Source organism: Callospermophilus lateralis, chromosome 4 (assembly GCF_048772815.1).
Source record: "Callospermophilus lateralis isolate mCalLat2 chromosome 4, mCalLat2.hap1, whole genome shotgun sequence".
NCBI lineage: Eukaryota > Metazoa > Chordata > Mammalia > Rodentia > Sciuridae > Callospermophilus > Callospermophilus lateralis.
The window spans coordinates 158,642,582-158,654,970 of NC_135308.1; the positions used below are offsets into that span (position 1 = coordinate 158,642,582).

Here is a 12,389-nt window from a genome sequence, read left to right on the forward strand (position 1 = left end):
GCCTGGCACGTGAGCAGACGTGCCCTGGGACCGCCCAGCTTGGAAGCAGAGTGGGCACAGCGGGGCGGTCTACTCTTCCCTCACCTCACAGCCGGAGCGAGGGCCCGAGGGAGGCTGAGCAGTGTTCCCTCTGGGGGGAGGCAGCTGGGGGCGGGTGCCAGGCCTGCCCCCCACGGGCCACCCTCTCTCTCCCCCAGGGCGCACCCCCCAGCGCTGACATGGCTGAGAGCAACCCGCCAGCCTCCTCCTCGGCAGCAGCTCCAGCCCCTGAGCTGGGAATAACCGCGCAGCCGGGGCCCCAGAGCCCCCCGCCGTCCCCTCCCGGCCTGGAGGAGCCCCTGGATGGAGCCGATCCTGAAGTCCCCCACCCGGACCTGGCGCCAGTGGCCTTCTTCTGCCTGCGACAGACCACCAGTCCCCGGAACTGGTGCATCAAGATGGTGTGCAACCCATATCCTTTGCGGGCTGGGCTGTTCCACCTGCCCGGGGGCCGGGGGTGGGGACAGGGGAGATAAGAGAGTCCTTTCCAGTGAGCCTGCCCACACAAGTCCTCGCCCCCTGCTAGAAGGCCTGAGGCCTGGGCTAGGCCACGGGGCCTTGGTGGTGGCAGGCGGCTCAGATGGTCGGCAGGGGGGCTCGGGGCTTGGGCCTGGACAGATGAGGACGTGGGGTCTTGCTGATAGGAAGGTTCTGGAAGTTGCCGGTGGCTCAGCCAGTGCTTTGTGTGAGGGGCTGGGGACGCAGATCCATCAGCCCCTGGCCCAGCCCCTGGCCATGAGCCATCCATGGTGGGTGGTGACCACAGAGATGGCGGGAGCTGTAACCAGGGCTGCTGAGGGGTGGGCTGGGGACGATGGATCCCTTTGCGAGTCCCCTGCTGCGGCCTCTGGTGAACTCATGCCACTCCTGGCTTGAGACCTGTCCTCAGGGTTTTGCGCTGCGGTGGCGGAATGCCTGGGGCTGGACAGTTAGAGTGAGATTCAGCGCTTACTGTTGTGGGTCTGGGGAGTCTGAGGCGGAGGGACCGGCACAAGGCCTTGGTGCAGCGTCATCCTCGGGCAGCAGAGAGCGAGGGGGACCCGGCCTGCTTTGTAATGACCCGCTCACTCGATGACCAGCCAACTCCCCGGGCAGTGGCACCGGCCCACCCGTGAGGCCAGAGCCCTCTTGCAGGATCCCCTCTTTGAAGTCCCACCTTTCAACCCCGCTGCCTTGGGGATTAAATTTCCGACTCATGAGTTTTGGGGACACATTAAGACCCCCACCTCCAGTTTCCCACTCCCTTGGCCGGAGCACAGTCCTAACCCTCCTGCCAGGCCCTGCGCCTGCCTATGGGCCTTGCTCTCTCCGCTCTGCTTTCCTTGGGTCCTCGGGCCTCAGAGCCTTCCCCAGTGCTCTTCCCTGGTCTGAGATGCTTTTCCCGCCCCTCCTCCTTGGCCAGCGCCCTTCAACTGAGAGCTTCAGTGTCACCTCCTCCGGGAGGCCCTCAGGGACTCCCCTCAGGCCTCCGTGGTGTCAGCTAGCTGTGGATCGCAGCATCCTCCTCCTGGGTGGTGCCAGATGGCGGGCAGGGCCGGAACCCTCTTGTCCACCGCTGGACACTTTGGGGCCGGGCACATGGTGGCGTCCTCCGTGTGCTCTCTGGGTGCGTGGACAGAGTCGGAGCTGGGCCTCGCTGAGAGGGAGGTGGCCAGGTGGAGAGGGGGTGCTGTGGTGGTGGCACCCCTGCTGGAGAGGGAGGTGGCGGGAGGACGGGGGGCCCTGGCAGCCGCTGGAGGCGCCACCTGGACCCTGAGAGCAGCGGGGGCCGCGGGCAGTTTGCGCTGGGACCTGAGCTTGGGCGTGGGGCTTGAGACTGGGGCTGTTGGTGGCCTCCTGCTGGCGCTGGAGGCCACCCAGGGAAGGTAGGCTGCAGGGTGAGCCCTGCGCTAGGCTCCGGATGCCCGGGAGGCAGGCAGGTGTCGAGGCTGATCCCGGAAAGGAGGCCGCTGTGCCCGGCCCAGGTCTGCCCAGGTCTGCCGGCCTCCCTGTCCATAGAGGCGGAGGTGATGATGGGCCCTGGACCCCCAGCTCCTGGAGGCCAGAGGGTCCAATGTCGGGGAGAGGAATGCAGAGTGGGTGACGGTGGCTCTTGGGGCCACAGGCCTCGACGCTCCCTGGGGACGGTCAGGGGTCTCGGGACGAGGTGAGGCCTGGCAGGGCTCAGCTGGGGCCTCGTGGTCCAGGCTGCCTGGGCCATCCCAGGATCTCTTGGCCCCTGGACACTAAGTATTAGTCCACCAGTCCCTGGGGACTCAGAGACAAAGAACCGTGTCCCAGGGACTCCTGGGAGTGGTAGAGGCAGGTGCCACCCATGTGAGAGGTTTTACTACAAAGTGTTGGGGAGACTTGGGGCGTGTAGAGCGTAAGCAGGGGTCGGCCGGGCAGAGGAGGGGTAACTGCAGCAGAGGGGTGACTGCAGCGGGTTTGGGCCTTCAAGGAAGAGAAGGCTGGTTGGAGGACCAGGGAGATGGTGGGACAATGTCACAGTGGCCAGGGCTGGGCAGGATGACAAGAGTGGATTTCGACTGTGCCCCTTGGGTGCTGTGTGACCTTGAGTATGTCTTTCACCTCTCTGGTCAGTATGATTATACTGCTGTGGGCTGTAGATGGCCTTGGCCTGGGAGTCTGACTGCAGGGCTGGAGCAGCACAGAGCTGGCCCAGGTGGCCCCTCGAGGTGCATTGTCACATTCTGTGTGCCGTGTGTGGCTTTGGGCAGGGCCCTCTCTCTGAGCCCCGGCCTCTCTGCCTACGATGGAGGGGCCAGACGAGGTGCCCTCTGCTTGCTGCCATGCTCACAAGGAGGAGGGTGCCCGTGCCCTTGACCTCAGGCAGCCTGGCCCGCCCAGGGCCATCCTCAGTTTCCTACCTTTCTGACCTCCTGGGCCAACAGAGCCTTTGGGTCACTCTCCCTATCTCCTCCACCCTCTGAGCCAGGCAGAGGAGGGTGACTGGGGTTGGGGACCACAAAGGGGCTGCCCTGGAAGGGGGAAGGGAGGGGTGCCCCAGAATCCCCACGGTCAGAGGCTGCTGGCCCCCCTGGGCTGGAGGATGGGGGTAGCTCAGGCCCCAACCAGAACTTCAGACCAGGGAAGTGGGCATTCCAAAGTGCCCGCTTGGGAGGGCGTCAGGGCGGGGCTCAGCTGGGGCTTCTGGGTGACTCGCTGTGGCACTGCTTTGTGGTCCCTCCCAGGATCTCTTGGCCCCTGGGCACTAAGTATTAGTAGTGTCCTCAGTCATGGTGACCACCGTAGCTGACAGGTCACATGTCCAGACCCTGCAGAGGAAGCTTCGGCTCCCGCTGAGGCGAGCCCAGAGGAATGGCAGACAGGCAGGAGAGAGACCAGCAGTGGACACCTCCCTTGATCCTAGGTCGGGGCGGGGACAGGGCAGTGGGGCATCCGCCCCCACAGCTGATCCTGAGCTTGTGTCCCCGGTGCTCAGGGGCCTGGCCCAGGGCCAGCTGCCCTTTGGAGCTTGGTGCTCCCTGACTCAGCTCCTTGCCCGGCCCGAGCTGGGCCCTGAGTCACCACCTGACTCACGGGAGCTGGCCACTAGGAGCCTCCGAGCTTGCGAGCCGGAAGGGAAAGCTTCACTCGCCCAAATGTCAGCACCACTCCCTGCCTGGCCTGGGCCTTGGCTTGTGCCATGGGCTGGGGATTCAGCTGGGAGGCCCCCGGGTTTGAAATGCCAGGGGCTAGACAGCACAGTTTGACTCACGGCAGGTGGCATGTGGCACTGTGAAAAGTGCTGGGCACTCGAGTCAGACAGACCCCGGGGCCGGTTCTGCCTCCAGTTGCTCTGTGACCCTGGGTTAGTTTCTTAACCTCTCTGAGTCCCAGTTTCCCTGCCTGTCCACAGAGGACGGTCTCCGGGCCTGCACTGAAGACTGAAGCAGTATGAGGGGACTGTGACCACGGAGCTTTGTAGATGAGACCAGCAGCGCATACATGTGGCTTTCACTGTCGGAAGAGCCCGAGGGGGATCAGCGCCCTCACGCTCTGCTGAGTAGACACTGTGCTTGGGTAGATTCAATAAGACTCTGGGCGACAGGAACCCGACACCTTCCAAGGACATTGTCTCCAAGGAAAATCGGATCGACCTGTTATCTAGGGGGATTGGTGGGAGCTTTGCTGCTGGTGCTGGCCGGTCAGTGCAGACATTGCTAATCGATCCTGGCACCGGCAGCGGGCGGCCCTGGCAGCCAGGACTGACCAGCTAGGGACCCATTTCCCACCCTCCCTTAGATCTCAGGGCCTTTCTCAGGAGCAGAACGAGCTGCAGTTCCATGTGGTCTCCGGGAGCCTCCGTTGCAGGGTCCGCGGGAGGCTGAGGAGGCTGACCCGACCCTGCCTGCACCGTCCCTTTTAGCCCCCACGGTCCCCCCCTGGACCTCACCCCATTTTACACCTGAGAAAAGTGAGGCTCCGAGAGGTCGCACTGCCAGGATGTGATGGGGTCCCCAGGCCCCCAGCGCGCATGTGCCGGGGTCTGTCCCTGGGGTTCGCGGTCCCCGACCCCGCGTGCTGCTGGCCGGCCTCCTGAGTGACGGCCCTGCAGAGCTCTGCTGCAGCGAGCCAGCCTCGCGTGGTGGGGACGCCAGCCAGCTGTGACACCTCCTCCGGCTCTGACCAGCTGACCAGGGAGGGTGCAGCCTGGGCCTGAGCCCCGCTGCCCAGTGACCTTGGCCAAGTCACTCCCCCTGGTGCCTGGGCTCGGGGCCTGCGGAGGGGCCCAGCGGCTGCGGGGTCTGGGAGGGCCGAGTCCCCCTGCCGCCCTCCTGGGAAGGGCTGCCCGCTCTGGTTCCCACCTTGCCCTCTGCCTGCTCCTGGCCGCCGTTCTCCCCCATCTCCACTGCCGCCTCCTGGGGCCGTGGTCCACGGGCTGGTGGCCGAGAACCCCGCCTCGGACTCACTGACCTGGCCCATCTCTGGGAGGGGCAGGGCCCGTGGCGTGTCCAGGGCCCCGGGAGCCAAGTCTCGCGTCCCACGCAGCTGGCGGGTTGCCCAGGGACGAGGACCCCCCACCTCCCTTCCCGGGGCCAGTCCCTCAGCATCACTGAGTCTTTGTCGCTGTGTGACGTCCTGTGGCTGGGACGTTGCTCTGGCTCCTGGGAGGGAGGACAGCTGGGTGACCGTCATGAGATGGCTCTGGGGTCGTGGTGAGGAGTGAGGGGGCCCAGGGTGGGACTGGACAGGCCTGGCGGCCCTCGGGGCCGGCAGGGAGGAGGGGACCCTGACGCAGAGGCTGCCCCAGGGTGTGCCCCCTGTTGCCGAGGGAGTGGAGACCCGTGCTGGGTGGCCCTGGGCAAGGCCCTTGCTGAGCCTCTGCTTCTGTGAATTGGGGCCACAGAGACCCTGGTTGGGAACCCTGGGGGTCAAACGAGGGCTCCAGGTGAGCCCTGGGCAGACTCAGCGCTGGCGGCTCCTCTGTGCACCTTGGAGCTGATGGTGGAGCCGTGGGTCCCAAAGCACGTGGGCAGCTGGGCCCGGTGTCCTGGCAATGGCCTGAGAACGTGCTGTCCCCTGGAGTGGGAAGGTGCGGGCCAGGAGCAGGCCTTCTTTGAAGAAGACCCCGCGCTGGCCACCTGCCCCCGTCACTTAGTCCATCCCTGCCTCCTGGCTACCTCTCAGTTCCGCTGTACCAGACAGGATCAGGGCCACCAACTTAGGCTTTGAGGACCTCTGTGGCAGCTCTGCGCCATCAGGAAGTCCTCCTTAATCTAACCTCCATCCTGCCCCGAGCCCTTTCTCTCTGCCGGGTACTGGGAGCAGGCAGCTCCTGGCCCTCCCCTCCTGCGCACGTGACATCCGTCCACAGCCAGCGTCCTCCTCTCCCCTCCTCCCCGCAGGGAAGAGCAAGGCCAGGAGCCCCAGGCTGTGCAGGCTCAGCCCGCCCTCCCCTGGACCACCGTGCCCTCCCCTGGGCCACCAAGCCCTCCCCTGGGCCACCGCGCCCTCGGGGACCCCGGGCTCCCTGTGTGAGGCTGCCTGTCATCCTGGACAGATGCCCGGGTGGGGCTGTTGTCCCTCCCTCCTCCCCGCTGGGACCAGAACTGAACTCAGCCTGGGTCTGCGGCTCCCTGTCCACCTGGTTGTCCCCTGGTTGTCCTTCACCCCATTCTGGGGACTCCCCTCGAGTCCCCTGAAGCCCAGACTCACATGGATGCTCCTTATGAGTCCCCAGCTCCCCGCCCAGGCTCCCCCGGGCCTGCCGCCTGCCATGCCCACTCCGCTTCCTCTGTCCTTCGTTCCAGGTCCCACCTGTCCCCCAAGGCCCAGCTTCCAGGCGAGACCCTGGGGGCAGGGCCTGTGGCCTGGGTTCTGGTGCCGGGCGGGGCCTGGACCCGTGTTCATGGGCCTCTTGGTCACTTCCCCCTTCCCCAGGCGCTTGGCTGCCTGCCGTGGCCGCGGGTCTTCTCGGCACCTCTTAGGGGCAGCGGGGCAGTGGGGCAGCGAGTGTCCCTGCTCTGCCTCCGGAGCCTGGGGAGACCCAGGCCCAGGAGGGAGCTTACTTGCCCAAGGTCACACGTTGAGTGGTGCTGAAGCCAGGGCAGGCGGGTCCCCAGAGCCCAGCCCTCAGGCCAGGGCTGCCCCAGCCCAGCCTTGTCCAGAGGCGGTGGCCTCCTCCGCAGCGTCCTCCGCAGCGGGCCTGGTGGGAAGCCCAGACCCGCAGGCTGTGCCGGAAGTGGCAGCCCGTGTCTGGGCATCCGTCCACTTCCCTCCGTCTGGTGTGGAGAAGGTTGTTTTCCTCAGAAATAAAAGTCAGCTTCAAAGTTCCCACCCCCAGGAGGCTCCTGAGGCCAGAGTGGACGCTGTGCTCTCTCTGGGCAGCAGGTGGGCCGGATGGCCAATCGGAGGAGCCCCAGGGTCACAGGAGATTCCGGAGGGCAGCCTCAGGTACCGTGGCGTGGAGATTCCTGGGTAACAGAACTGCAGGGCCGAGGCCGCCCCTGATCTAGCCTGGCGAAGTCCGTCTGCAGGAAGGGGTCTTTCCGTCTGGGTCTCGCTGCATGAATAGGAGTTTTCCAGAACAGTTAGGGAGGGAGTTGCGGGCAGAGGGAGTCGGGAGACGTTGGTTGGCATGGGCTGGCGAGCAGGGTGTGAGGTGCCAGGCTAGAGCTTGCACTCGTGACACTGGGAGGGACACTGATGGGCGTCCAGCAGGGACCGACACAGTCAGATGCGCCTAGTAGGGCTGTCGCTCTTGGGGCGGAGGACAGGGTGCCCGAGGGGAGACCGAGGCCTGAGGCCGGGCGGGGCTTGCAGGGCCCTCTGCTCGCGCGTTCACCGGGCAGGAGTCTGACACTTGCTGAACCTGTGGACGGTCCCCAAGGGCTGCTCTGTCACGTCGGAAGGGCCACCCTGCAGGCCTGGGCACCCAGAGGTGACCCCACACTGGAGTTGCCCTCCTGTGGCCGGGGCAGGAGGTTGGTGATGGGGGTCCAGCTGAGGACATGTCCCGACCCAGGGCTCCGAGCCACGTTCAGGGTCCAGGGACGCCGATGGCCTGGGCGAGGACGGGACGGGGGGGTGCTGGGGCAGAAGGCAGACCTACTGTGTGTGGGTCGACGATGAGGGCCAGAGAGGCGAGCGCCCTGCAGGGCCCCCGGGCCTGGAGGTGGCAGTGATGGGTGACGGAGGGGCCCCTGGTAGTTGACGGGAGGCAGAGGACGGTTGGTGAGGAGCCCCCCGCTGGAGTCATTCCCGGTCCTGCCGGTGTCAAGCTGACTGTGCCCTGACTCCCTGAGACCCCACGGGGACCTGTGGGGATCCCCGGGAGAGACCGATAGTCTAGTCGCCGGGGTCTTCCGGCTGATCCCCAGCAGCTTCCCGTGGGTCGCCCTTCAACCTCCCCCGGGCTGGACGGCTGTGTGTGGTGCTGAGCAGAACTTGCCCTCTCTGGGCGCCTCCCAGCCCCCAGGGAGCGGCTACCCAGTGGGGTGGAGGCGGAGAGCACGGTCAGGAGAAGCGCCCGGCTTCAGAGCGAGGGTCTGTGAAGGAGGCGGGGACGGTGCTGTCCCATCCTGAAGGGTTTCCTGGGGCCACATGGCATGAGCTTCAGTCCTGGGGGAGCCACTTAGTACAGCGCCACATACTAACTATGTCCCCATGAGCCCCTCTGCCCGACGGTCCCCGTCCATGGGACACCCAGCCACCCGCCCACCCCTTGACGTCTTTCCATCCCTTCGCCCAGTCACCCGTGCGCCCCCACCCGGCCACCAGCCCTTACCCTCACCTCCTGCGTCCACCTGCCCATCACCCGTGGCGCCCACCCTCCCGTCCAGCCCCCCACCATCCCTCCGTCCATCGCCCATTCACTGGCTTGGCAAGGGCTGGCCGATCACCAGTCCCTCTGTTTCTCACAGGGCCATCTGCCCTGTGCCCAGTCCAGCCCCGTGCTGGACACCCTCTTCCCTCAGCCAACTGTCCTCCCTGCCGGGCTGGGAGCTCCTGGAGGACAAGCCCCGTGGCCTTGCGCACAGTAGGGGTGCAGCAGAGCGTGCACTGGACCCAGTCCCCCCAGGCACAGCTGAGGCGGCGGGGCTTGGAGGACAGAGGTGAGGTGGCCGGTGGCCGAGGACGCCCCTGGCCCAGGGCTCTGGAGCTGGCTGGGGAGGAGCGAGGGCCGCAGGGCGAGGGCTGCCGAGCGGAGGTCGGGGAGGAGGCCAGGCTGGGTGGAGGCTGTCCAGGAGGAAGGGAGGGAGGGTGTGGCCGGCCGCGGGCGAGAGGTGATCAGGCAGGGTCCCCGGGTGACAGGGACTCTGGACAGCTTCCAGGAGGGTGATGGGGCCTGGGACAGAGACTGGGGACCTGGCCTCCCCACAGAAGGCCGTTGTCACCTGAGGAGTGGGCGTGGGGTCAGGGAGAGGAGGGGTGGCCCTGAGACCCGGCATTTAAGGGACGGGGAGGAGGGCCAGCCCAGGGCTTGCGGTGGCCCCTGGCCCTGGGGCCGGGCTCAGGTGGGGAGGCTTTTGGAGGAAATTCAGCATTTCTTTCCGTCAAGCAGTGAAGCCCCCTGCAGGTCCTGTGCAGCTCTGTGACGGTCACTGTAAAGTCACCGAGCTCTTCGTGGTGGTTGTAGAGCTTAGAATGTCCACCCGCCGACAGGCCAGGGCCCGGCCGGCCCCGAGGCTCAGCATGTTGGCACGCAGCCTTGAGGGGGCTCTGGTGACTGTGGGCGGCTCCTGAGCTCTAAAGGACTTGATTTGAAAGCGTTATTCTGGGGAGGGGCTCGTAGGGTTCACACCTGAGGCCCCGAGAAGGCTGAGGACCGTGATCCAGGAGAGGGTCAGCGTGTCCACTGCTGCAGGCCGAGGGCAGGCGCGAGGAGTGTGGCCTGCTGTGCCCGTGTGTGTGTGTGTGTGTGTGCGCGCGAGGGCCCAGGAGGCGCGGGCTGCAGGCTCCCTCTGGATGCTCAGGTGGTCGTTTGGGGGAGTGGACAGGTCAAGGGGGCACGTCACCCATCCCTTGTCTTGCCCTCACCCTCTCTGTGTCTCCCCCGAGTGTCCATCTGTGGTTTCCAGGTCAGGCCTGCATCTCCCTCATTTGGGTTCCCAGAGCCAGGCACAGAGGGAGGGGTGAGGGGAGTCAGTGGTCAGGGTGGGGCGTTGACGGCCAGCAGAACCCTGTCCTGGGCAGACGTGCTGCCTTGGTGCCTCCCGGCGACGGGGATCTCACCACCTTCTGAGGCTGCAGGGGATTCTATGTAGGGCTCCCGGTGGGGCTCTGCAGTCTAGATGGCCTCGCTCTGCCCTTGACCAGCTCGCCTGTTGGGGAGGGGGACACCTATGGCACTGTGACAGCTCAGAGCAGGCGTCTGTCCCCCGGCTCCTGCCCCAGTCACAGAGGCCTCCCCACAGGTGCACTACCTTGTGGCCGGGCTTCGGAGGTCAGGTCAGCCACAGGCAGTGGGACCCTGGTCCCCCGGGGCCTGCCTGACCCTTCTCTTGGGTAGTGGCCAAAGCAGGGGTGTCTGACGAGCGTCCATGGCCACAGCCTCCATTCTGAGGCCTCTCCGACGGGTCCTCCTCGGGTCCACGGCCCTCCCTGCTGTCTGCACACTGTGCATCTGGGGACCAGAGAACCCGGCCTGGCAGGGCCGTCAGTCCTGTGGGACACTCCCTGCCCCCAGAGGGACACACATGCCAGAGGCCTGGGGTACAGGGCCACCTGCCCAGCAGCTTGCGGTCCTCGCTCAACCGCGGTGTCATCCTGGGCAGGGGCTGCCGTCTCTGGACCTCCATTTTCCCATCTGTAAAGTGGGTGCCATCAGCCGGTTGCCATGGGAACAAACCCTAAGACAAACGTAGAAGGTGGACGGCCAGAGTTCAGGTCCGGCCTGAGCTGAGGTCCTGGCAAGTCCAGGGACAGGCGTGTCGGCCTGCAGTTGCCGGGAAGGTCTCCGTGGGTCAGAGACAGCAGGCGCCCCGCACGCTGCTTGTGTTTCCTTAATGGCTGCGTCTGTTTTCACTTAGGGCTGATGCTTCTTGTTATCTTTGTCTCCCCTATTTTTTTAATCGAGGTAAAATATGCATGAAGTGGAGCTCACAGATCTGAGTGAGCCCAAGGCGTTGCCCTGGAACTCCTCTCCCGTGACCGCCACTCAGGCCAAGAGCATCTCCGCTCCTGGAAGCCCCCGCATCCCCTCCCCACCCTGGGCTGCTCCCTCAAGTCCCCTCTCCCTGACCTTCGCTGTCGGTTCACTTGGCCTCATTTTTAACTTCACGGAATTGCATTCACACATTATTTGCTCTGTTGTCTGGCTCTGTCACCCGATAGAGATTCATCCATGCGGTCCGTCACTTGTCTTTTCAGGGCTCTATAGTATTCCACCCTCAGCGTGTCCCATGGGGTTTCTCAGCCTTGACCCTGTTGACACTTTGGGTGGATGATCCTTTGCTGAAGCTGCTGTCCTGGGCATTGCAGGCTGTCAGCAGTTCCCTGGTCTCTACCCACTAGTGCCCAACCCTCCCAGGTGACAACCAAGAATGACATGGTCACATGTCCCCAGGGGATAAGCCAGCCCTGGTTGAAAGCTGCTGTTCTGCTGATGGGCCGTCGGGTTGTTCCTGGGTTGGGGGTGTGACTGATAGCGCCTCCATGAGCATTGCAGGATGTGCCTCTTGGGGGACTTAGGGGACAGTGCTTGTGGACACTACCAGGGTCCTAGTGTGGGCCCGTGGTGGGGGCAGGAGGCAGTGCTGGACTTCCCAGAGTGGCTGTTGCCCTTGAAGATGGGGCTCCAGGCCCAGGACAGAGTGGGCTCAGAAATGGCACCCACTTCAGCAGCATGTGAGGAACGGCCACCGAGGCTGCTGGGTCCTGGACAGGGACACACCCCAGGTACCACAGGGGCAGGAGCCAGGCCAGGTTCATCCCGGTGGCCCACAGCGCACACCAGGTGGACGCAGGCTCTCCACAGGGGCTGAGGATCTGGCCTCGGAGAAGCCAGGTGGCCCGGGCCTCTGCCCCCGGGTGGACATGAGCCCAGCCTCCTCCTCCGGCCTGATTGACTCAGACAGCCGAGGGGCACCCTGGGAAACGGACTCGATTTCAGATTTGACAAAAATAAAAACACACTTGGCCGCCCCCGCCAAAACAGCGCCGCCCCCACCCTGTTCCAGAGCCCCCCGAATTACAGAAGCCCTGCCTGTTGGCCAGCGGTGGCCAGAGGGGGGTGGTCGCCATGGTAACCGTGCAGGCCGCTGGCTGCTCCTGGAGAGGAGACCGCCTTGAGGGGCCTGCTGGGGCTGGGCGCTGCCCCTCCACCCCGTCACCCTTCTGCTTGGGGCCTGCAGTGTGAGGGGCCCTGGCCTGGGGGCTGCCTGGTGACCCTGCCCCTTGCTCTGGCCGTCCGAGGGCTCGGGCTGGTCCTCTCGGCCTCTGTGGCCTCTTCCTGGCTGCCTCCCCACCCACGGCTGCCTCCTGCAGGTGAATCTGCCTCTTCTGACCCCTCTGGGTGCCATCAGGACTGGACGTCCACCAGGCTGATGGACTGAGGGCTGAGCCCCCTGCTGACCCAGGCCCAGCCTCGACTCGCCTGGCTCGGCCCCGGGAGGCGCCGGTGGGTGAGAAGAAACAGCAGACGCCCCTCTGGCCCTCGGCAGCCGAGGGTCGGCCTTCCCGGGTGCTGAGCCCACGGTACGTGGTTAGAAATGCACTCTGCGGCCAGCGAGGGCCCTGCTGACCCTGCCGACCGCGTGCCTCCTGCCTGGCCCCTGTCGGTCAGTGGTGGCAGAGGGGGTGGTCGCCATGTCCTGGTTGCCTTATCTGTGAAGTGGGCGTGTCTGCCAGTCGGGAAACTTTGGTCCCAGGCTCCGTCTCAGGCACGAATTGTTTGACTGATT

General features: G+C 65.5%; 1 protein-coding gene across 1 annotated transcript in view; it reads left to right on the forward strand.

The window, feature by feature from the left end:
* Window positions 1–218: 218 nt before the first annotated feature.
* The window catches only part of Cacna1i (calcium voltage-gated channel subunit alpha1 I), a 79,914-nt gene continuing 67,743 nt past the window's right edge, over window positions 219–12,389 (forward strand). The window contains 1 exon segment of the mRNA XM_076853328.2: window positions 219–450. Coding sequence (XP_076709443.2) covers window positions 219–450 — 232 coding nt within the window.